We start from the raw sequence: 25561 nt of genomic DNA on the forward strand, positions 1-25561 counted from the left end.
TATTGGACTATCTCATTCACATAGTACAGTCCGTTGCGCTCAGTGCCACATCCAACTATCGTCCCCGTCTTGATATCCTGTAGCATGCAAAATTGAGGCTGCATTAGTAATTTGCAATTCAGTTCATTAGTCACATGACTAATAGAGAGGAGCTTATGCGATAATGATGTCACAAAAAGATAATTTGATAAGCATAAAGTGGGCGAGATATTAATTGTGCCAGCCCCTTGGACTCGGGCTAGGTCCCCACTGGCGGTTTAGACATAGGATTTAGTGGATTTGGAGATATTCTGAAAATCAGAAGCATCAAACGACATCGTGTCAGTGGCACCGCAATCAAAGATCCAATGAGCATCTTTCGGGCCTGTTTGGGACATAGAGGAGCAGGCTAAGGCATCAAAAGAATTTTTACAGGGTACAGAGGGTCGGTTTTCCAGGTTTTCGGAATTTTGGGACGCAATCTGCAACGTTTTTACTGTATGGGGGTCAGAATGGAATTTGGGGTTTTTGTAGGGGTAAAGATCAGGCGAATTTGAACTTCTGGGGTGGTTTTGTATTTTATAAGACTTATGGGGTAAAATCTGAGAGATAGTTTTGGCTCGGGGGTCAGAGGGAGATTTGTGAGAGGGCGGGGGTGCATTTTGGGAGATATTTTCGGGTCGGGGGTCGGATTGGGAATTTATGACTGATGTGGGGTTGATTTGAGGATGTTGGAACTTGAAGGATTTTAAGGCAAGGCTTCCATTTCCATCACGAACCCTAGCCGTCTCCCCTTTTGCTGAAACCCTACCCGCCGCCGAGCTCTCTCCAGTGGGGACCCTAGCCGCCGCCGTCTGCCCGTCGCCGGTGAGGGTTCCCCACGTCACTTTACCTTCTGACCAAATTCTCGCGACCGATGCCGATGCAACGGTTTTTTCTTCTGCCGTTGGTTTGCTTCTGTCGCCGCCTCCGCTCACCACAATTAGACTGCCGCCGCCCTCCGATGTGTCGGTGTAGGTGACCCGGTCTCCGATTGTGACGGCCGCCGCTGCTCTACCGCCGCCTCCGCCGTGATTTCGGTGTCCACTCCGCTGTTGACGAGCATTCTTCATTTCTTCCCACCATTCCGGGAATCTATGGAGGTGAAAGCACGTTTCCTTCGTGTGCTTCTTTCCCCCATAATGAGTGCACACAAGCTTGTTTTTATGTTCTTCTCTCCGGTAGGGTTTGGCTAGTGGCGGCTGACTTCCGGCGCTTTGGGTGGGGTGGACGCGATTTCGGTCGAAGGTGGCGAGACCTACGCCGACTCCTGTCTCCTTTGTATCTGGATTCTTCTATTTTCCATTCACGGATTCCCGTCTGACCAGTCCGTAAGCTTTCCGTGCAGTCGGAATTGGTTCCTTATTCAGAATCTCACGATTGATTGTGTCGTATTGATCATCGAAGGCCCATATGAATTGGTACAGCCGGTGTCGTTGGACGTTTTGGTTGTACTTCTCAATGGAGGATGGTGTGTCCATTGGGTTAGGATCTCGGCTATCGATCGAGATCCATAAGTCTTGAAATTTCTACTTTCCAATGACATATTTCCCTGTCTCATCCCGTAAGCTTGTCTGTGCAGGTCTGAGATTTGGAATGGGTCGGCGCCACTTCCGTATGTGATGGCCAGATTTTCCCATAAATCTTGAGCCGTCTCGTATTGGGAAACCTCGTTCACAAGGCTGGCGTCGATGTTGTTGATCATCCAATTGAAGCAACAATGATCTCGTTGCAACCATCGGGAGTAGTTCGGGTCGGTCGGTGAGAGGGGTTTTGAAACTCCAGAGATGTGAGATGTCAAACCCTTCCCCCCCGATGGCCCGTTCCATCAGCTTCGCCCATAGGGGATAGTTCTCCCCGTCGAGCTTGGTTTTCAGATTTATATCCCCCAATGATTCTGGTTGGGGTTCAGATTGGGGTTGTTTTGAAGAGTTTTGAGACATGCTTAGTCTCAAGAATTCTGCATACTGTTCGACAGAAAGTGTTATGGGTTGGTTTGTGTTTGAGGGGTTGTCGGATTCTGACATTTTGTTTGTTTGGCTATTGTGCAGGGCTTAAAAGGTCGGGAGAGGTATTCGGGATGATGATGATATTGCTCTTAGTCTTGATCCCGAATCAATCCTGCTCTGATACCATCTTAGAGATGGTAATCGAGAGAGGAGATGATTTGCATATTGGCGAAAGGAATTTGGAGTAGAAGATTGTCTTGTATTGCTTAATTGATTAAGGATTTACAGCCCCACACTTTATAGGGACGTCGTCTCCCTCTCTATGGTAATTACGATAATTGTGTAATCAATCTATTCTAGGAATTAATACAATGTAATCAATCCTAGTCTATCACTGATTTTGTGAAATCTTCTCTCTTTGTGGGAATATCCCATTTGATACAGTTTGACAATACTTAGGACATAGCTCTTATTTAAAAAGAAAGCCCATCTGGTTAGTTAAATTTTCTGAACTTGAATTCCCCCCTGCTCTCGAAAAGCGTGCAAAAGAATCTCTCCTTCAATCTTACTTGGAAAATTCTAAAATTTCTCGCCGTCCGCATCCCTAAAATTTAATTGGAGCAGCCTGAGCTTGCTCTCTCCATCAACCCAAAACTCCAATTATTTATCTTGGCCCACCAAGCATTTAAAAAAAACCCATGTCATGCCCAAAACCGAATAATATTGAAACTCCCGTACACCAACAATTCAAAAGAATCATACTTCAGCCCCATACTAAAATTTACTCCAACTAATTAAATAAGCACCCCAAATCCCCAATACTTCCTCGGCTCAAAACCTATAAAAGTTGAATCCCATAATAGAAGTGAGACCTCACTTTCTTCATCCTACAACTGTCGTTCCTCGGCAATTTAATCATCGACGCGGGGAGGAGTTTTCGCTGTTCAGCCGCTGCTACCGTCGCTGCCTCGCTCTTCGGTATTGCTCGTCGTCGGCTGCACCAATCGACCCGTTTGAGCAGCAGCTGCCGCCGGTCAGGGTCCCGCCGCTGCTGATTCGGCCATCTTCTTTGGGAAGGCGCTGCTGCCACCTCTCTGTCTCTTGCCGGCAGCCGGATTTTGCAGCGCCGCATCCGTCGGCGGCAGCACTGTCGCTCATCTTCTCCCTCTTCCTCTCTCTCTCTTTCGCTGGTTGTCGCCGGCAAAACACAGCCCCACCGCCGCCAATGCCCGCGACGCAGCAGGAGCTGCCGCTGTTCGTCGTTGTTCGCTCTCTCTCTTTGATCCGCCAGCCCCTCGCCACGACACCGCTGACTCCTAGCTCGTCGTTGAACGGTCGCACACGGCTGCTGTCCGTCGCTGCTGTACTTTTCACGGCGGTGCAGCGCCGCCTCTGCCTTTGCTGCCTTGGTGAAATTCTCCGTCATCATCTCACGTCATCTCCTCTCCCTAACTCTACTCTCGGTTAATTTTCTTTGGGATTTTGAATGATTTAAAGTATGGGATCGATGGAATATATATCTCCATGGAAAAAGATTTGAATGGAAGATTTGAGCAGATTTGAGCATATATTGGATTCTCCACAAATGAATTGGGCTTGAAAATTTAATAAATTGGGGGTAGAAAAAGAATAATTGTTATAGGCCCAAAATGATATTTCTTCTCTCGACAAACAAAACAAAGCTGAAAACTTTTCTAGATGCTCAAACGATGTCACTACGAGGGAAAAAAATCGGGGTGTTATAGTAAAGTAGGTCATGAAATAAAGTAATAGTGATTGAATGTTTTGTTTTTTGTCAAAAAAAAGAAATAACTCAACTTTGTTGGAACGTCCCAAAAAGGAATACGACTCAACTTAGTCGGGACAGAGGAAGTAGTATTTTTTATATTTTAAAAATTTTTAATTTTCTCGTTTATATTTTTTAATAAAATAAATTTCAAAAATTAAAACTTTTAATCAAATATTTAGCACCATTACACCAATATTATTAGTACTCAAAATTTAATGCCATCTTCAAAAATGGTTGCAAAAGCTTCCATTCTCTTTCACGGTAGCGAAGTTCCGACCACCAAACAGCCTTCGGAATCCGATGAATTACACAACGACATCGAATACTTCTCCTCATCTATCGACAAAAGCTCCAATCTCCTCGCCTTTCCCCATCTAAAATCCGCATTCGACAAATCAAACTTCGGCGCACCGGAAACTCCAAATTTACTCAGCCCCGCCAATTTCAACATCTCAGCCAACCAATTTTCCAAATCCTTCAAAAGATTCTCTTTATTATTCACTCGGTTCTTTATCATATCCGCAATCACCACTGCCACCACCAATTTCTTATGATCCACTGTCACGCCCCCTTCCGTCCGCCGGCAGAACTAGCACCTCGGTCCCATCCTCGTCCATCGCCTCCCCGGCGGCGGCCGCGGATTTCAGCACGGCACTCCACGTGTACGCCACTATGACGGCGAAAGTAGAGATGTAAACTAGGCCGGGCTTTTTCAACATAACAATATCCTTGAGTTTTTTAATATCGGACTGATGGAGTGTGAACGCGGCCCGACTCTGTTAGTAGGCACTGACAAACTCATATTTTCATAGGTGTAATTGGTAGGTTGAAGTGCTAAATGTCGACTTTATCACTCGAAATTGTCTTTATCCAGCCAATTATCCTACCTTTCGGAGTTTTATGTGTTTGTTGAGTGTTCTAGGAAAAACAGCTGAAAAGAGGAGAAAATGAGGCATATAGTGCTCAGAGGCAGAGGAGCCACGAAAATGGAGACCCGACCGGGTGAATTTACGGTCCAATAGTTTGACCCGACCGGGCAGAGCCAGAGGCCAGTTACGGGTCTAAAAGGGGAACCCGGCCGGGTGTATTTATAGTGTAATAATTACACCCGGCCGGGTACTGTGGCCTGACGCGTCTGAAAGCTGAAAACGTGATTTTTTGAAGGAAATTAAATCAGAGAAAAGGGCTAGGGTTGCAGTCAACAACATTCATTCTACACCTACCGCCTCCAACACTCACACACACCCCAAGAACACCATTGGGAGAGAATTGAAGATTGGAGACTCTAGATCGGAAGATTGAACACTTCATTCCATAGATTCGTTCCACAGGAGTTCTTAGTATCTATCTTTCATGTTTTTGTTTGGATTCTTTGAGTTTGACTTGGTTTTGTCCATGAACATGAGTAGCTAAACATTTCTTGTAGAATTCTTGGTGATGATGCACTGATTTCATAGCTTTTATCCAATTAATTTTGTTCTTGCCTTGCTCTTGTAGTTATTTGATTATTCTTGGGTTTATTCATTTCAATTGCTTGATCACCACTTGATTGTGTAGGATTAATTAGATTAATCGAGAGATGAAATAATTAATCTGGAAATAAGAATAAATCACACCTTAATACAATAGAACTCAGGAGAGTTGAGGTTTTGAGTGAGGCCATTGACCTAATCGAGCTTTTGGGAGTTAGGAGTTTAGGATTAGAAGGGGACTTCGATCCTAGCACCTAATCTACAGGTTTTTCACTTCGGGAGGGGGTTTAATCTATAATTGTGGTCGGCTTAGTAACTCTAGAGACACCAAAAGGTAAGGCGAATCGATTGGATAAGAGCTTGAAATTGTGCATCGGATCCTTGAGTTCTGCATTTTTCTCCATATTATCATCTCACATCCTTTTCACACTGTGTTTCCTTGTTCTTAATTGTTACTTGCTTACTATATGCTTTTATTAGTTGTTAGAACAAACCAAACTTTTCTTGATTGTCTAGATAGTAGTTGATTTTTGTTCGTGGTAGTTAAGTTGATGCAAAATTGTCTCTGTGAGATTCGATACTCTTGCTTACTAATTGCTACACTAGCCCCGTACACTTGCGGGTATCACTTGTGTTAAAATAAGTCGAGTCAGGCACAGACGAACTTGATTGAGCCAGCGGAATATTGCTCATAGTGCTCCACCAATTGTCGCTTATGCCCTTGATATCTCCAAATACTGATCTATCAAAAAGCGGCCACATTGATTCATCTCTGCCCAATCGAGACGAATCAGAACACGGACCTGGCGTCGCCGAGGCAGTGATGATTGCTCACCCCGATGCAGAGGCCGCAGTCGGGGAAGAGGGTGGCCTGGAGGGCGATGAGAGGGGCAATTTTGTAATTTTTCTCCTCGGTTATCGAGGCATTGGGGGGAGGAATTCGTAGAACTGATCGGAGTCTCGAGCGTGGCTTCCGGTGAGTTCGTCGAAGTCGCGGTGGGAGACGACGATCGTGAGCGGGGCGGTGTCGCTGGAGAGGTAGTTGATGAAGGGGCGGGATTTTTCGGTGAGGGTAGAGGAGGTTTCCGGCGACTGGTTGATAGTGTTTGAGGGAGTGTTTGAGGTTTGGAACGATGGTAGTGGAGAATTCGGCCTTTGTGCAAGGATGGTTGTAGAAGATGAGGCGACGGATGGGGTGAAAATGCAACCACCCGATGTCGAAGAAGCAGAGCGGCACCGTCAGCTCGGCGGCGGAACCAGGAGGAGGCAGGATGTCGGTGGTTTCGAGCATGGTGGTGGACATGGTGAAAAAGTTTTGTTGAATTATTGGGCTTGCTATTCATTATTCGGTGGTATTTTTGTCTATATAGAATTATGGGAGTATCATTATATCTAGGGGTGAGCAAAAAAATCGAAAATCGAATATCCGAACCGAACCAAACCGAAATTTTGAAATTCGGTTCAGTTTTTTGGTTCGGTTCGGTTTTCAAAATATAAAAAATTCAGTTTTTCAGTTCGGGCGAAAAAAACTGAAAAACCGAATTATATATATATTCTATTAATTTAATATATTATATATATTTATATATGAATATAATATATATTCTTTTAATATATTTTATATAATAGTATATATTATATATATTCTATTAATTTTATATTATATATATATATATATATATATTAGTGGTATATATAAAATAAAATATATTATATACTTAATAGAGAATAGTGATATAGGGAAACCAATACTTAAATGCATAACTAAAGAACTCTAATTTAGTACACTATAAGAGTGATTTAGTTCACTATAATGGTGATTTAGTTCACTATAAGAAGGAGTGAACCAAAACGCCATTACAGTGAACTAAATCTTTCACTGAGTAAATACTTCACTATAATGGTGTTTTAGTTCACTCCTTGTTTTCAAATTCATATTGTGAACTAAAACGCTCATATAGTGAACTAGATCGTTTTGATCTAAATGCTGAGATTTGTTCTCTAGTTATACACTTAATATTAGTTATACTTTGATCATCTTCCTATAAGTATTATTTTTTGATTTTTTGAAATTAATTTGGTTTTTTCGGTTTAGTTCGGTTTTCAGTTTTTCGATTTTGGTTTTTCAATTTTTTGGGTTCGGTTCGGTTTGGGTTTTGAACTAAATTCAGTTATTCGGTTTTGGTTCGGTTTAGGCAAAAAACCGAACCGAAACCTGAATGCTCACCCCTAATTATATCTGGTCACAATCTTTATTTGGAAAATTAATGTCACAATGATAAGATTTACTTCCTCCGTCCCCATCCCCAAGGAAGATGATCTCTTTCTTAGGTGGCATAAGATAATATATAGCTTTATTTTGTGTGTTAAGTGGAGAAAATAAAGTAAGAGAGAGAATAAAGTAGACATAAATGCATTTTTAGTAATGAATCATCTTGGTTGGGACAATAGAGAGAGTGTAAAATGATAGAGGGGTAGTTCCATAAATGACCTCGTCCAGTTTGGAAAATGGGGAGGGTGGGGGGGCTCAGAATTTGTGGGGAGTAAAAAATGGTAGGGGTAGTTCCATAAACTTCATTACATTTCTTGATCAATTTCTCAATGTTGTTTCATAAACCTTCTTTAGTGGAAAAAATGAATGTTGCCTGTTACAACACTCAACAATGCGAGCCCTCATTTATTTCAAGGGCTAATGAGATGTCCCTTAGAGCATCCGCAGTTCACGTCCTAGCCACCGGCATGCAGCTAGGCGCTCGACTAGAGCGGTATTGCGACAGGCTAGCCGAGAGGATGAGAGAGAATGCCCTAGGGGCCGAGCGATCGGCTAGCGAATTTTTTTTTCTTTTTAATTAATTTATTATTTCAACTCTATATATACGGCTCGTTACACTTCATTTTCTTCACACCGCTTGTTTTTTGAATTGTAGTAGAATTTTTTTTTAATTATTGTAGAATTTTTATTATTATTAAATTGTGTTGGATCTTTCTAATTTTTTGTCCAATTTAATTTCATATTTGTTGTTTTAATTTGATAAAATGAATGTAATGGGAGGGCTAGGCTGGGCTAGGCTGTTGGTAGGCTGTGGGAAGGCTATGGCAATAACTAGATTGTGGGAAGAAAAAATTTAGGCTAGACTATTGCTTGGCTGTGGCTAGAATATTACTATTGCGGATACTCTTACTCAATGAACACCTTTAATGTATAGAAATATGTAGAAATGTGCATGTGGAGGAGTTATGGGTAATATTAATTAGATTGGGATAATTTGAAATTATAATGCATGGACTAGAGTCACCGGCATATAGGTTAGGAGGGAGTATGGGATAAAATATTGAGTTATATGTGAATAGATGATACTTTATCCGTTTTATTTTAGGTGCCTCGTTTAAGTTCGGTACAAGTTTTAAGAAATATAAAGAAAAGTTGATGAAAAAAGATAGTGAAATATGAGTCATACTTTTATATGTTAGTTTTATACTCCATCTGTCCCACTTTAGGAGTCTCATTTGAGTTCGGCACGAGTTTTAAGAAATGTAAAGGAAAGTTGTTGAAAAAAATAGTGGAATGTGAGGCCTATTAATATGATCAACTAAGACTCCTAAAGTGGGACGGAGTATTTTATAAGAATAAATTTTTTTATAATTATTATCTTGATAATTGTGATAGCCATAAATATAAAATACTCTCTTCGTCTCCAAAAAATTGACAAACTTGTAAATAACACGGGTTTTAATGTGTAATTGATAAAGTAAGAGAGAGATGACAAAAAGTAAAAGAGATAGAGGAAAAAGGTAGGGAAATGAGTGTTAGTCGATTGTGGGATTCACGTTATAGTGTACTTTTCCAATAGTAATTTGTTTGTGAATAATTTATTAAATGTTCCGTTATAAACCAAAAAGTCACAACAAGATTAATTAGCATTGAAAATTCCATTGAATATTTGTTTAGCCAAAAAAGGAAAAATGTAATTGAATTTTAAAACTCATTTTTTTTAAAATTGCTAAATTATAGAACTCCTATATTTTTTAAAAAATAGACTTGTCCGACCTTAATTGCTAAATTGCTAAATTACTACATTTGGCACCACTCTTACTTATACACGAATATTATTGTATTGTTGGTTTGTATTTTTTGTGTATTTATTTGAATTTTTAGGTATGAGTATTTGTTATATTTCTAGATGTTGAATTATTATTTTTGTAGTATTGAACTATTTAAAATTATAAATAAATTCGGATTAAAATTACACACCGGTTCCGGTTTGGAACCGAAATCGACCGGTTCTTAACCGGCCTGTTCCAAACCGAAACTGACCGGTTTTTTTTAACACACACACACACACACTCACATCGGAGTTCGAGATACATTGGCAAGTGAACCAGCCTCTTCCAGCCCCTCGTGGTCACGTCCGAACCAGCCTCCTCCTGCCCCTCGTGGCCCACGAACTAGCCGCTTAACCACCCTCAGACGGGTCCAGGCCAAGCACCGACCTCTCCCTTTCCCTCGTGGCCCACGAACTAGCTGCTTAACCACCCTCAGACGGGTCTCGGCTCGTAAGTTGACCACCCTCAGACTGGTCCAGGCCCGTATGCTTGCAAAGTCCCAAGGCAACAAGCCTTGGGCCCAGAGGGAAATTAATCCCAAGCTGCGTCATCCAGGATTCGAACTCAGGACCTCCTGGATGACGCCATATCCTTGTCTCCCTTCTCAACCAGTTGAGCTAGGAGGCTTGGATAAACCGAAACTGACCGGTTCCGGTTCTAGGATTTACGAAAAATTAAAATCAGTCAACCGGTCCGGTTAGAACCGGAACCTGCCGAATAAGCAGGCCTAGATCGAATGATGAAATATCCCACAATTGGCATTTGGGCAACCATCACAAAAATCTTAGCTTGGCCACTAATGGCAAGAGTTGTGATATGACATATAAATTGAAGGGGATGATGATGATGTCGTAGCTAGATGTACGATGAGAGTTACTCATCTTATTGTCAGAAAATAAATAATATGAGTACTCCTTTTGTCCCATTTGAAGAACAACGTATTTTATATACTCCCTCCGTCCTCCGTCTCTCTTTAGCCGAGTCGTATTCCTTTTTGGATTGTCCCACTATAGATGAGTTATTTCTTTTTTGACAAAAAGTACTTTACTCTCTCTTCATCTCTCTACCTTTTTTCTTTCTACTTTATTTTTCTTTTACTTAACTCATTTAAAATATTTTTTCTTAAATCCCGTGTCGAAAATAAATGCCTCTACTATAGAGGGACGGACGGAGTATTATTTTGTAAGTTGTATAGAAAAGTAGAGGTATTAGTATTTTTTTGTTTAAGAAATATGTCAATTTAAGTAGGATATAAAAGTAAAAGAAAAGTAGAGGTATTAGTGTTTTTTATTAAGAAATATGTCAATTTAAGTAGGATATAAAAAAAATTTGTTATTTAGAGTTGATAGTACGAGTAGTAATATTGAAATATAGTGCCATTTATTATAAAAAAACAAAAAGGGAAAAGACATTATAAATTCTTGAATCCAAATGAAAATCTACTAATCAACTTCACCACATAAAACCGCCGGGGGTTGAGCCGTTTTGAACCGGATGAACCGACCAGTTCGACCGGGAACCGCCAACCCGTTGAACCGGTTATCTAAAGTTTCAGCAGTTTTTTCAAAATTTTGAGTTCCATGGATTCAAACCATAGACCTCAAGTATGCAAGTCCAACTCCATTACCACTCCACCACTTCAATTGTTGTGATATAATAATAACTTTAATTATTCTTATAATCAATGAATAAATTTTCGTTCATTCTATGATTAATTATTATTTTTATAAATTGATTAATTAATTATAATTAATTGTAAATAAAATATATTATTTATATTTGTTATCTAATAAACTTTAATAGTAATTTAACACACTAAATTTCAATATTGTCATATGTATATTTAATTAAATAGCAATATAGGGTCATCTTCTAATGCTTATTATACCATAATTCAAAACTAAGACTAAATCTACACCCTTAGATTTTGAAATGAGTTGATGAGATTAAAGCTAAAAAATTTCAATAAATAGTATACAGAATATCAAAATAAGGGTAATGTCAAAATATCAACATAAGGGTAATGTCGTTATTATGTTATCATATGATCATTTTCGTTGGTGTTTTTCATATCAACATAGTGTATAACAAATATCAACAATATGACATGAAAATATCAACACAAATACAAGAAAATATCAACACAGTTTTATTGATATTTTACCTACATTATATTAAAATTTTGTATCACTATATTGATATTTTTTTGCATTAGTTGATAAAATCTGCTTATCAACATGTATGAAAATTGAAATATAATTTATCAAATTTCGTCACCCGAACATCGTCGTAACATATTCAATTGTGATCTTGTTGGAATCCTTATAAAATTATCTTTAATTTGATATATTTCTTGCGAAAAAATAATTTAAATCTAGAGAGTTACGTAAATTTAAAGTTTTAAGATAATTTTAATGAGAGAAAATTGACATTAATACATTTTAAGTTTATTTAATAATTTTTTTAATTTAAAATATAATCTTCAGCCATTAGATCTCCTAATCTAATGGCTAAGATTTGATATTAATTTGTGATCGTTAATTAGTTGGCAATTGATTACTCCTCTAGTAATATATATTTATTATATATGCTACAGTCAAATGGACCGATCTGTGGTTGGATCGGCCGGACCAGTTGAACCGTGAACCAGTTTATTTGAGATTTTAAAACATTGAATCAACCCAACCGGAAAACCCGAAAAGCACTTTTCTTAAGGAGGAAAAGAGCTTTTCAATAATCGGTGTGTCCAGCATGGCGTTGATCCTGATTACTCTCATGGTTATCCTGGCCGCTGGGCCCACTTGGTCGGCCCCTTCGATCATTCAGATGAGGTCGGAGAAGAAGATCCTTTTGGCCGCTGACGAGCTGTACTGCAGCAGCTGGCGGTTTACGGTGGAGACCAATGACGCCGGCGCGTGGACACGTGTGCCGGTCAGGTGCGACGATTTCGTCAAGGATTACATCACCGGCGACCTTTACGCCTCCGAGCTGGAGGCCGTGGCCGCCAATGCGGCGGAATACGCTAGGGCGATTGGGATCTCCGGCGACGGGAGGGATGCCTGGGTTTTCGATATTGACGAGACCTTGCTCTCCAATGTGCCCTACTACGCCGTCAATGGATTCGGGTAACCACCTCTTCTCCTCATTCATCCAATCTCATCTCACTTGTTGTGGTTGGAAGAACAATATGGATCGATACAGTGAGAGAAACATATTAAGATCAAATGATTCACTGAAGCAGTTGATTATTCGTAATAATTTGAGATAACTGACTGAACTATGTTGGGTTGAATTGGAGAAATTGTTGTGATAAGTGAAGATAACAAATACTCAATCATGAACAGACTACTAAATTATGATACTCCAAAGTAATATGCTGCCACGCTTGACTTAGCGGTTATCTGTGTAATTTGAAATGGCATGAACAAAGGGCATATGTTGATGTTCTTTTATGGCACTTCCTTCTTGAGAGATCATTAGCTTCTAAGTGTGTGGCATTTTTAATATGAAAACTTGGTAACAGATTCAAGTGTAGGTTGTAAAGTATTGGAATTATTGTATGACAAGTGTAGGACTATCTGGTTTCAGCAACATATATGATGGTCTTGACATGAAACATCCATCTGCTTATAAGGATAGACTATTTATAATTTCTGAGCACCAGTATCTGTCATCCATACCTCAAAGCTCACTCCTGCCTTCTTTCTCACTATATTTTTGACTTACTCTTTCTGTCCATGTTATCTCCTCTCCACTAATTACAGTAATCAACTAATGAATGATAAGATTCCTACTACTACTTCATAATCAGTACAAACACATAATAAGGACACAAAAGTTTTTAAATCCGCCTAATATTCTTTCACAAGTATGTGTTTCCAATTTTATAATTTATCTTCAGGTTTTCTGATTATTTCAACGTTTATCTGGGAGTCAATAATGCTTGTAATACTAGAGAAAATGAGAAAGAGTGTGAGGCCAGCTATTATAAAGTCGTGAAACTTCACCTTATCATGGAAATGGATTCAAGACTGGGAGTATGTGTATTGCTATTAGGCATATCATTGGTGCTAGTTATTTAAGCTGGAAAGTTTATCATTCTCCTTTTACCTATCAAAGTAAGGATAATGGGAGCTACATACTGGGAATATTTCCCCAAATTTTGATAGGAATTATACATTTTTAATGCAATCTGGGCATATTTCCCAAAATTTTGTTCCCACACCACTGGACAAAGTGGTTGCCATGTCCCATGCCTATCAGAATCAAACTGTTTTCATATATACCAAATAAACTGAAAGCACATAGTAACTCAAACATGCTTTTTGTTGGACAGTTAATGTCTCTGTCCAATTTCATTCAACGTCCTGCTTTTATAAATTATATTAGAATCTTCGTATGTGTATTTATTTTTCATATTCAGAATGTTTCTTGTTGAGTGGAGCCGCATCATTTGTAGGAACAGAACCATTTTGTTCCTACTTCTCCATGAGTGGTTTTGTTCCTACTTCTCCACGAGTGGTTTTGTTCCTGCTTCTCCACGAGTTGTGCACTATCTTCTTCACACGTGTCACTGAATGACTGAATATAACAACTTGCTATAGCCCTAGTTATAGAAAGTTTGAGGTTTTGTGCATGTGTTGGCCTGTAGTGTGGTTTATACCCGAGGCCAAAGGTCTCGGGTTCGAGTCCACCATGATGCAGCCTTTAAATTTCTGTTCATTTATCAATAAAAAAAGTTTGAGGTATGATTTCTTCAAGGTGAGGTTGTGATAGGAGGATTTGATGTGGAGGAAAAATTCACAGAAAATCTGTCATTTGGTACCCACTAACCAATGTGGTAAAGAAACGTTAAATATAGTGTGTTAAAGCTAAAATATAGTACTAATTCTCTACTTGTATCCTTGCAATTAATGACATGTGTAAGTGTAAGTAAAGTGGTAAAGGTTATGCTTGAAAATGTTAGCATAACATAGAGAACTGATGCGCTTTTAACATGACTAAATGGAAGGTATACATCATAAGAGAGAAGAATCCTATCCATCTGTATCCAAGCATTTACATGCCTCAAATTCTATGTGACTCTTGGTAATGCCAGTGATAAATCTGTCAACAGAAACTTTAGGAGAATTTAGTTTGAGATGTAAGCTCTGCTGTTACTTCAATAAGGATAGATATGCACAAAGTGTAGAAGGTATACTTTTTTGGAGAGAACAATCCAATCCATCTGTACAATATAATTGGAACCAGTGAGAGAAAAATCAGTCTCTAATTCGTTGCCATTAAAATTCTGTTTGGACCATTCTGCAAGTGCTGCTCTAATGGTGTTTACCAAAATCACAAAAACATGGATAATTAAGCCTGTGGCTTGTCGTAACCTATCTTGCATTAATAACACAGACTACTTTAAGCTGTAATCTTTGGTCTTGATTTTGAACCTATGTTTACCATCATTTGACATTCAACATGCTTGTTTCCATCGGGGCAGATCGGAGACCTTTGATGCACATGCTTTCAACGAATGGGTGGAGTTAGCTGAGGCTCCTGCAATAGCCCCTGGCTTGAGATTGTACAAGGAGCTACAGGAGCTAGGATTCACAGTATTTCTGTTGACTGGTCGGGATGAATATCAGAGGCACGCTACCGAGCGTAATCTAATGTATGCTGGATTCAACAACTGGGAAAAGCTTATCCTCAGGTAAATAAATGTATACCTGCTTCTAATACGATGCTTTTAAGCTCGATAGTTTGCAGAAGAACCACACTCTATGTGGATGCACAGCGCATCCCCACTACTTAAATCCAAATTGGGATTAAAACCACTATCCCAATTCGTATGGATGCACCGTATATTTAGCTGTACGCAAGATTGGTGTTTGTCTTTGCTGAATTTGGCAGTAACATACATTTATGGATGAAAAAGGGGAAAGGCTGATGAAGGTACGCCGGCAACAGTGTATAAATCCGAGAAGAGGAAGGAGATAGAGGATGCAGGTTACATAATCCATGGGAGCTCCGGAGATCAGTGGAGCGACTTGATAGGATTCGCTGTGGCAAGACGATCCTTCAAATTACCGAACCCCTTATACTACATTGCCTAGTATGGAGGGAAGTCATTTTTTGTCTGCTCCAAGCATCAGCTACTGGTCTTGCAAATATTTTCTTGATTCAAAAAATAAGGATGCATTGGCAGTTTGAGGTCAGATGAAGGAAGCCTCCTTGCTTTGTTTTATATAACTGCATTTTAGACCGCTGTAAATATTTGCGACTTCAACGAAGTTTAACCTTTTTTGGTAATTTTATTTCGAACGCCTCTCCAACCTTCTCCTATGAATAATTTATAATTAATTGTTTTTTTTTAAAATTTCCTTTACTAATTAATTAATTCAACATGGAGTATTTATTAAAAGTAGAATAAATCCAACTATTCACATCCACATACAATAAAAAGTTTCTTAAAAATAACTTCTTGTGGGCATGACCACCTTGGCTTTTGTTAATATTATTAGCACCTCTATATATTAATTACTACTGTTCAAGTTATCAATGTTTTAAATTATAAATAACTTATTGAAAACTTCAAGTATGTTTTAAATTATAAATAACTTACTCATTGAAAACTTCAAGTAGGGCATATTTAATAAAGTATATATTTAGTGATATTTACAAGTATTAAGAAATTTTTTGAGACCTAATTTTGCAGTATCCAACAAACATTATTGAGAAGGTTGGTGGTAATGAATTGCTCACATTTTGAGAATCAATTTCCATAATGTTTTAACAAAGTTTGATAATATTTGGAGAGAAGTTGAAAAATATGAGGGGTATGAAATGATGAGATGAATGGAGGAATATTTTATAGAATTATAAAAAAAATTAAAATATTATCATTCCCAATTACTACTAGTTATTTAATAAAATATTTTTAAAAATAAATCTAAACACTCAGTTTGTAAAGCTCAACTATTATCATAATTATTTAAGTATTTTTTGAAATAAATATATCGACTAATCTACTCTGCTGCAAGCAGGCTTCACTTGATTAGTTGGATTATGAGCATTAAACTAATGCGTGATCAACCATCATAACGACACTCCATAATCAGATTAGGATTCTTAATCCACACAATTAAATTACTAACAACCAAGCCTACTTGTTGACGGACCACAACATAAGCACATTTATATCAACGAGAATATCCTCAGCTGACACAAAATGTAAAAACAAATTAAAAAACTTTATCCAAATCCCACATTTGAGGGAAAATATATAAAATTAAATAGGAAAAATCATGAGAGAGCGGAGCCACTACAGCTCCTTCACGGGGGCGGATTCGCAGTGAACTCAGCCGCCGCCAAAACCCCGCATACAAGAGGCCTCGCCGCAGGAATTCTAAGACAGCTGAGACCGCCGCCGGGAATCGCCGTGCAATCCGGCTGCGGCCGCTGCAGCTCCCTCCCCGGAATGCAGTTGAACGTGAAATCGAACCCGAATCCGGCATTCCTGTCACAATCCTGGCTGAAGCCGGAGAAGAAATTCGCCGCAACCGTCAAATTAATCAAAGTCCGCAGCGAGCAGAGCAAATCCGGCAGCTCACCGGAGAGCTGGTTGCGCGCCAAATTGAGAACCTCGATGTTACGGAGGCAAGACAGAGAATCCGGCAAATGCCCTATGAGTGAATTGGAGCTCACATCCAAAACCTGAAGATCCGACCACATCCCCACGCCTTGGGGAATGCAGCCGGTGAGCTGGTTGTTGAGGAACAGGATCTCCTTGATCCCCATGTACCCCAAACTGAACGGGATCGCGCCGCTCAGCTTGTTGTACGCCAGGTTTATCACAGATGCTGGAGAATTCCCTAGATTTTGCGGCAGCTCGCCGGAGAAGAGGTTGTTGTTGAGGAAGATGGCGTCGAGCTTCTTATCGAATAGCTCCTCCGGAATCGGACCGTAGAAGCTGTTGAATCGGAGGTCTAAATAGACGAGATCTGGAATGTAGAGAACCGAGGTGGGGAATCCGCCGGAGAAGCGGTTGTTGCTGAGGTCTAATTCGGTGAGCGACGCCAGGTTTCTGAACGAGGGTGGCACGCCGCCGCTGAAGCGGTTGCTGTTGAGGTGGAGAAGGGAGAGATCGGAGAGGAGAGAGAGCTCTTTAACCAAAGTGCCCTGCAAATTGGCGTGGTTGAGATCTATCGCTGCTACCACTAACCCAGCGGAATTTCCCATGAAACCGACGGAATCGGAGCAGAAGACGCCTCTGTAGGAGCAGACATTGGGGCCGTTCCAGGAGGTTGTGATCTTGAGGGGGTCGTCTGTAATGGCGGCTTTCCAGGCCTGGAGGGCGGCGTAGGCGACGGTCAGCTTTGAGGCGGAGGTGGGAGGGTTGACTCCGCCTCCAATCCAGACGCCTCCGCCGCCCACGGTAATCCCTCCGCCGACAATAACTGCGGCTCTAACGACGATAATGGGGAGGAGGAGGAGGAGGAGGAGTGGGAGGAGGCAGCTACTATTCTTCATGTGTAAGTGTAGTGAGAGGAATTTGGTGTTGTATGTTTGAGGAAAGTAGGTTGCTTCATTGATGGCCATTCGACTGGAAATTGATGTTATTGTCTCTATAACTACTTACTACTACTCCACAATTAAATAGTATGTCTGCTAACAATTTACCAGCTTTTAATATGTGGATATGGATTTCTTTCTCTTTCTCTTTCTCATATGTTATAAAGTATTAATATCAATAATCAATGTATGGCAGATTAATTCAGCGCAGGCAAACAGATATTTTGACGAAACCAGTAAATTCTAAGGTGTTCAATGTAATTCTCGATAACTTGTGTATTAGAGATATTATTGCTTATCTTAAGAAGAGTGTTATAAGATTCAAGAATGAAAAAAGTTGAATCATAGGAAATGAGAGCATCCCCGATGGCGGATGTCCCGCGGACGTCCGCCATCAGTGGCGTATGCAGGATTTTTAATTCGGGGGTGCGATATTTACTTTGATATAAAGAAAATTATTCGCTTATTTTTCTTTCATTTTGTTAGTTGTGAATATAAAAATATAAATATAATAATTATATAATAAATAAAATACCTTCAAAGTCTGTAGATAAACTTTTGATATTGTATTGAAAATACACTAAGTAAACTTTTGATATTGTATTGAAAATAATACATAAACATAGTAAACTGTGGATAAAAACACTTGAAAGTAAACTATTGATATAGTATTGAAAATAATACATAAACATAGTAATCTATAGATAAAAACACTTGAAAGTCTCCATATAAATAAAAATATAATCGTAATCACTATAAAATGGAAGAAGAAAAGAATAAATTGTAGCAAAAATACTCTCAAGTTTCATGTAGGAGTACAATATAACTCCAAAATATAAAGGAGAATCTAATAATAGAAGAATAAAAATGAGGCCGCTGGGGATCGAACTCGCGTCTCACGAAAGGCGAAAGGCGTGTTCTACCACTGTGCCACTAAAGTACTACACTGGATACGCCACTGTCCGCCATTAGACAGCATGCATACGGATACGGAGGTCCGCTGCGGACACCGGAGTTCCGCGGCTTTTCGGGACGTCCGCCATTGCGTTGACACGACGGACGTCTCGATTTTTTATTGTATTTTGTGGATGTCTGTCGGGATGTCATTTGGGATGTCCGCCATTGTGTAGTGGGATGTTCTTATGACGTGTCAGTATAGTGGGATGTCCTTATGACGTGACATGAGGTATTTTTGGGAAGTCCGTCGGGATATCCGCCGGGACATCCGTCCCATTGTGAATGCTATGATAACAAAAATTATAGTCGTTGATGTGTTTAATGAATAATTCGTTGTTTAGAGCGTGGGATTTAATTTAGAGTCAAGTTGGGCCAGGTATATACTAGGACAGGATTAGGTGTGTCTTTTAAAATATATGTGCCCATGGAGTGCTGTGTGAACTTTAATGGTAACAGTAGGCCAGAACCAGATGCAAACAAACAAATCTCTTCCGATCATCATGCATCAATAATAATAATAAAAAGAAATAAAATAGACCCCTCTCAATTACTTTTATCTATAGCTTTATTTTGTGCACTCATGGCATGCACGAGCCATCACAAGACATGAATGTTGGTGCCCCACGCTTACCCTTATTTCAAGTTAATAATAGTAGTGTTTGTTTATGTTTGTGTTTTGTTTTTAGCATAGATATCTCTACCTTCATTTCAGGTTTCAATTAGATAGCAGTTAGTTACACCTCTCTTTCATATCAAGATAAAACCATTATTACATGGAGAGCATTCACTTTTGCCTACTTACCAAAAGGGACAAATGAAAACCCCTTTCCTTTTAATACTGGACATCATTATAAACTTATTATGCCTACTATTTCAGAATATCTCTGTCATTAACCTTTTTTAAGTTCAACACTAACCCCTTTGAATAAATACGCAGTATATATAATCACAAGTTTTGATTTTTTTTTCTTGTTTTTGGTTTATTCAATTAATCTCAACCATTAATAGTAGTAGTAATAGTAATACGTAAGGTTGGTATTGTTGATCCGTGCGTTACACACTTTGATAATGATACGGGTACAAAGAGGTAGTGGAGCATTAATAAACTTAATTAATGGATTAAATAATAAGATTGAGTATAATAGAAGAACCAAAGAAAAGCAGTTCATATCGCCCAATCATATTCCTCTTTTGACTTGCATTCTCATCCTTAATATTCCGCCTCTTCTCTTCCTTGATTCCACAATCTTCGCTCCCGATCATTCAAATTCTCACTCCTCTCGCCTTGGATCATGCTACTTTTTCACTCAAATTTCTAAATTATCAGTCACTCCTGCAATTTCACCCCCTTTCTCTGATTGTAGCTTCTTCCATTTCGGATTCTGGCCTCCGTGTTTGCCCTCAATTCCCCCAAATTTTTATGTTCTATTGATCGCGATGAAGATCGAGGAGCTCGATGATGGCGCGGAGAGTATTATAGAGAGCAAGCGCAGCAGAAATAGCGAAACAAGGCTGATCACAGTTACGGCTGACGCAAAAAGGGCATTAGTCGGAGCCGGGGCTCGGATCCTCTTCTATCCAACCCTTCTGTACAACGTCTTCCGCAACAAAATTCAAGCGGAGTTCCGGTGGTGGGATCAAATCGACCAGGTGTGGCTTTTCTTGATCAAATTTACGAACTTTTTATTTATTTATTTCCTGAACAGTATCTCTACTTTGCTTGTATGACTCTGTATAATTATTCCCTTTGATCTAGTTTTGCATTTTCAATTTTATGACTTTTTCCATGCTTATTAGTCAAGACTTTTATGAATTGGGATTTACCTTGTGAGACTGGAATGGCATGATAATAGCCAAAAAAAAAAAACTACTACTATCTCCCTTCCACAAAAAATAGAGTCTTGGTATTGGAAAAGTGGGTGAAGTGGTGTCAGTGGAAAACAGACCCACCTCATGAGAAAAACTTACTATAAATAGATATAGAGAAACATGACTATTTTTGTAGACCTGCGTAGTATATGGCTGGCTATATGCAGTGATTTATTGAGGTTATGTTTTCCTATTTCATCAATTCTTGGTGATGATGCTTGTTAAACTGATCTTGAATGTGATTCATTTCTTTAGGATTGGGTTTTTCATTATTCGATTTGGTATATCCACTTGATCCATGTCATACACATAATGAGTACATATTTTTTTGTGTTGAAAATTAGTATCTACTGCTAGGCGCTGTTCCATTTCCAAAGGATGTACCTCGTTTGAAGCATCTTGGAGTTGGCGGTGTAATTACTCTGAATGAGCCCTATGAGACTCTGGTCCCAACATCATTGTACTATGTAAGTGGAAAACTCAGGTTGTATCCGTCAGTTTCCAGGATATATGAATTTGGGGTTGCAATTTCAGTTCTTATGCTCACTGTTCCTTGGTTCTGATCGTAATAAGGGTCTTCTGCACGTTGCGTGAGTTTTTATTCGAAATGGTTGGGCAGTGAGGAAGCCAAGGCTGGTTTATCTTAATTTTTATATCTCAATTCATTTTTGGAAACTGTTGGATTAGTATGATGACTCTAATCTGGTTGGCCTAAATTTGCATGTCATGCTATATGTATCTATTTTCCTGTGTTAGTGTTAGTTTCTTTTTGGCCTGTAGTTGGAAGAAGAGTATCACCTCGAACTTCATAAATTTTCTACAACATTTCTGCTGCTTAGGGAGCAATGAATGTTTCTTTAGCACCCTTATCTGGTTTTTAGATACTTGGTTTTGAAGAAAGAACTTCAAATTGTTCTTCGGTGAGGATGTTAACAATTGAGGCATGACCACCGTTGTAATAGTAATGTAAATGACCTTAGAGATAAAACTTCAATTTCTTGCCCGTACTTCTCTTAATTATTTTACTTTTGTGTCATCGCTTTTCAGGCTAATGGGATAGACCATCTTGTCATCCCTACTAGGGATTATCTCTTTGCTCCTTCTTTTGGGGATATTAACCGTGCAGTGGATTTCATTCACAGTGCGTAATTCCTTTAATTCTTTTCCATGCTATGTTGGTCAAGTATATAATTTTGTGTGAGGTTTGTCAGCAGTAGCATCTGGATAACATGAGTTTTTAACAACTTCTGTATGCAGGAAATGCTTTAAGTGGTCAAACAACATATGTGCATTGCAAAGCTGGGCGAGGAAGGAGCACAACCATTGTTCTCTGTTATCTGGTTCGTTCCATTTTATTTTTTATACAGAAAAATGTCTATAGAAGTTACTTAATAGACTATAAGTATCTATTATATCAGGTTCATTATAAGCATATGACACCTGCTGCTGCACTTGAGTACGTTCGTTCTAGAAGACCCAGGGTGCTATTAGCTCCAATCCAATGGAAGGTATACAGAATACTGTACCCAATTGCAAGATGGAATTGTAATTTGTGTCCCTGCGCTTTTCATTTCATGTTGCTTGTCTATTAGATGAGATTAGATCAGGTGCTTCCAAGATTTCTGAACCAAAAATGTCATTATGTGGGATCTCAGGCAGTGCAAGAATATCAGCAGCAATGCATGGCTTCAAGAACAGTATGCACATCTGGAGATGCTGTGTTAATCACAAAAGCTGATCTGGAAGGGTATGACAATCCTTGCAACAACAACTCTGGCAAGGAGCTTGCTGTCGTTTCTAGAAGGTTGAACACGAGTCCTATGATGGCTAAGCTGTCTTGCCTCTTTGCATCTCTGAGGGTTTCAGGAAATTGTGGACCTGTAATGAGGCAGCTGACTGAAGCGCGTGCGTGCTGAATTTTGCTTCTACTTGAGATGCTCGCCTGTATAGACAAGTGTAAGTTAATCCCGCGTTTCACATGGGAAGATCAAATAAAAAAAAAGGGCCACGACACAAGTCTGCTTGTGTATATATATGTATATCAGATGGAGTTGAGTTGAGTCATGCCGATACATTGCTACGCTCTAGCTGTAGCTCGACTGTACGCAGTTTCCTCCCCTTGTTTTTCTCTAGTTTGAGCTGAATCCCATTGCGAATTCAGTATATACTTCATCTGGATTTGGGTAATATATTGTAAATAGGAAGTAGTTTTGAGCTTGTTGTAAATTGATCGAGTTTACAACTACTTAGGTTCAATTCAAGTCGATTTGATTATATTACATGTAAATTACTTTAGATATCACACGTAGATTACCAATTAGTGAATAAATACTCAAATTAAAGCCTATAGAAAGATACTCCTATTAAATACACCTCCTCTATTTCTCCCAACGTGGGGACTTTATTCCACTACATACACAAAGTCAAATAATTTCTTAAAACTCGTATTGGGTCAAACTGGTATAAACTTTGTGGGACAGAAAGAGCATTATTTCATTTAAAAGCATCAAAATCTTCAAAAAAAAAAAAGCGAAAGAAATGAATATAAACTTTTAGAATGAACATACACCTAATTTAATGTTTTTCGATTGCACGTGGAAAGTCACACAGCACTCGTCTCACAGCGCCATCAAATTATTATTTATCTCTTTTCTTTTAGCAAGAATCTTTCAAATTCGATATATCCTTCATACCTATATTCGATATGAACTTGCGGCTCATATATCACTTGTTCCGTTTACGACAATATGTATATTTTACACAAACTTGATTGTTGGTTTAACTATTTAGTTGAATTAAATTAATTTTAATATACGTGAATTATGCCAACTACCACCAAATCAAATTACTACTACTATTAACACGCGTTGTTTAATTTCACTTCACGCACCCAAATCATACGAATTCGGCTCAAGGCTTCAAATATGGAATCACCTCATTAGAGATTCGAAAATTGGACCACGGATTTATATATTTATCCAAGTGATGAAATAACTCATCACGATTTAAAGACTAAAAATATTTTCCATTTAATATATATGATGTATAGTGTATACCTATAAACACATTGTAACCACTCACTCTCCATATATATTTGTGCAATCACTAAAACTATATTCTCTTGCGAACATGGGCGCCCATGTGTATTGGGGTGGGGCTTAAGCCCTCAATTAATTTTTTTTACAGTTTTTTCTACTAATTATTTTTAAAACTTCTTCAAATTTAGTGTAAATTATAATATAAAAGCCCCTACAAACTATCTAAATTACTCAAAAACATACTTTAAAACAAAATTTATAAATCTCAGTCCCTATCATTATATATTTCTGCCTCCGCCCCTGCTTGCGAAGTTCCTTAGAATATTTCGATAGACTGACAAATTATCAAGTATAAATAATAATTATATAGTTGTCGTTATAATCATTTAAAATAAAGGAAAGGGAAGAAAAAGAAATAGTCTGCATTGGATGCTGCTTTGAAATGTAACAACTTTCCAAGGCTAAGAGCATCCGCAGTGGGACAGATGTCCCGACGGGCATCCGGACGGACTTACCAAAAACACATCCTGCCACATCATAATGACACCCCACTGCACAATGGCGAACATCCCCAAGGACATCCCGACGGACATCCACAATAATAAAAATTCACAAATTCACTAAATTAAACAATTTACGGAATTAAACAATTTACAGAATTAAAATTTCATCACGAATACGGAGAAAATGCAACCACTTTATTTTAAAAAAAACATACATAATTATTTTTTTTAAATACATAGTTAAAAAAACAACCTCAAGCTTCGACAAATGCGGCCCCCGTCTCACTCCTCGTCGTCCCCCGTCGCCATCCCCAAATCACGCCTCATAGTGTCGATAGCATCCTTCAACATCATCTTGTATAAGGGATCAGTCGTTGGATGCCACTTGTCCATGGTGTCGAGCATGCTTTGCGTTAGCTGCATGCGGGCGAGATGGTTGAGCTCGGGAGTGACCAGGGAAGGAGCTTTCGATTGGACCTCGTGGGACCCGCTGGCGCTTCCCCTAGCCGTCCGCATCGCGGTCTTTTGCCCAACCGGGCGACGACGGCGGGAAGACGATTGAGGGGTCGGGAACTCTGCCTCGACGTCGGGGAGTTCGTGGGAACCAGCACTGCTGCTGTACTCGCCGGAAGTCTGCTTCGGCCAGCCAGCTTCAACACCCGCACTAAACTTGGCGGAAGTCTGCACCACAAGATAGACCTCTCAATATTTGAATTCCCCGAAACCCAATTCACTGTCGGGGAACTACTGGTGAGACAGAAGCTTCACATCATCGGCGGACATGCCGCTGGTTGCTGTGCGGAGGTTGTTTTGGTAGATGCCGGCAAATCGGCTAAGCTGCCTCCTCAGCCGATCCCACTGTTTCCGGCATTGCTCTCCATCGTGAGGCTTCCCACCTGGCGGTTTGAATTCGATGTAGCTTTGGCTAATGCGCCACCACATTCTGTCGATATGCTGGTTAACCCTGACGTAGGGATCCTCGACTACACTGATCCAGGCCTTCGCCAGCGCGACGCACTCCCCTATGCTCCAGATGGTCCTCTTTCTCCCGCCGGCTTCCTCCCCCTCTCCCTCGGCCCACCCTTGTTCCCCGCACGCGAGGACGAGGTAGTGCCCTTGCTCTTCTCTCTCCCTTGCTTCCGCGTCCTCCCTGCCGCCGGTGGCATCTCAGTGGAAGACTCCCTGACCGGAGATAGCCCCAACTTCTCAAAAGAGAAAGTCTTAATGCCGGTGAACTGAGTCTCCAGAGGAGTACTCTGGGGGGAATCACTAGACAATAAATCCATGTAGGGGCGATAGACAT

General features: G+C 39.6%; 3 protein-coding genes and 1 pseudogene across 3 annotated transcripts; 2 read left to right on the forward strand and 2 right to left on the reverse strand.

Moving 5' to 3' along the window:
• Window positions 1-3961: 3961 nt before the first annotated feature.
• LOC121804493 lies at window positions 3962-6531 on the reverse strand (annotated as a pseudogene).
• A 5501-nt stretch (window positions 6532-12032) lies between these two features.
• On the forward strand, window positions 12033-15634 carry LOC121802257 (acid phosphatase 1-like). Its single transcript, XM_042201882.1, has 3 exons — window positions 12033-12457; window positions 14821-15030; window positions 15256-15634. Exons 1-3 carry the CDS (start codon window positions 12084-12086, stop codon window positions 15431-15433), a joined length of 762 nt encoding a protein of 253 aa, XP_042057816.1. The 5' UTR covers window positions 12033-12083; the 3' UTR covers window positions 15434-15634.
• Window positions 15635-16439: 805 nt separating this feature from the next.
• Window positions 16440-17965, reverse strand: LOC121806011 (leucine-rich repeat extensin-like protein 4). The gene has a single exon (XM_042206075.1). It carries the CDS (start codon window positions 17916-17918, stop codon window positions 16653-16655), a length of 1266 nt encoding a protein of 421 aa, XP_042062009.1. The 5' UTR covers window positions 17919-17965; the 3' UTR covers window positions 16440-16652.
• Window positions 17966-19995: 2030 nt separating this feature from the next.
• On the forward strand, window positions 19996-22991 carry LOC121804649 (phosphatidylglycerophosphate phosphatase PTPMT2-like). The gene is made up of 6 exons (XM_042204279.1): window positions 19996-20498; window positions 21062-21184; window positions 21765-21858; window positions 21975-22057; window positions 22136-22225; window positions 22373-22991. The coding sequence occupies exons 1-6, from the start codon at window positions 20286-20288 to the stop codon at window positions 22631-22633; spliced, it is 864 nt and encodes a 287-aa protein (XP_042060213.1). The 5' UTR covers window positions 19996-20285; the 3' UTR covers window positions 22634-22991.
• The last annotated feature ends 2570 nt before the right edge of the window (window positions 22992-25561 follow it).

This window comes from Salvia splendens, chromosome 5 (assembly GCF_004379255.2).
Source record: "Salvia splendens isolate huo1 chromosome 5, SspV2, whole genome shotgun sequence".
NCBI lineage: Eukaryota > Viridiplantae > Streptophyta > Magnoliopsida > Lamiales > Lamiaceae > Salvia > Salvia splendens.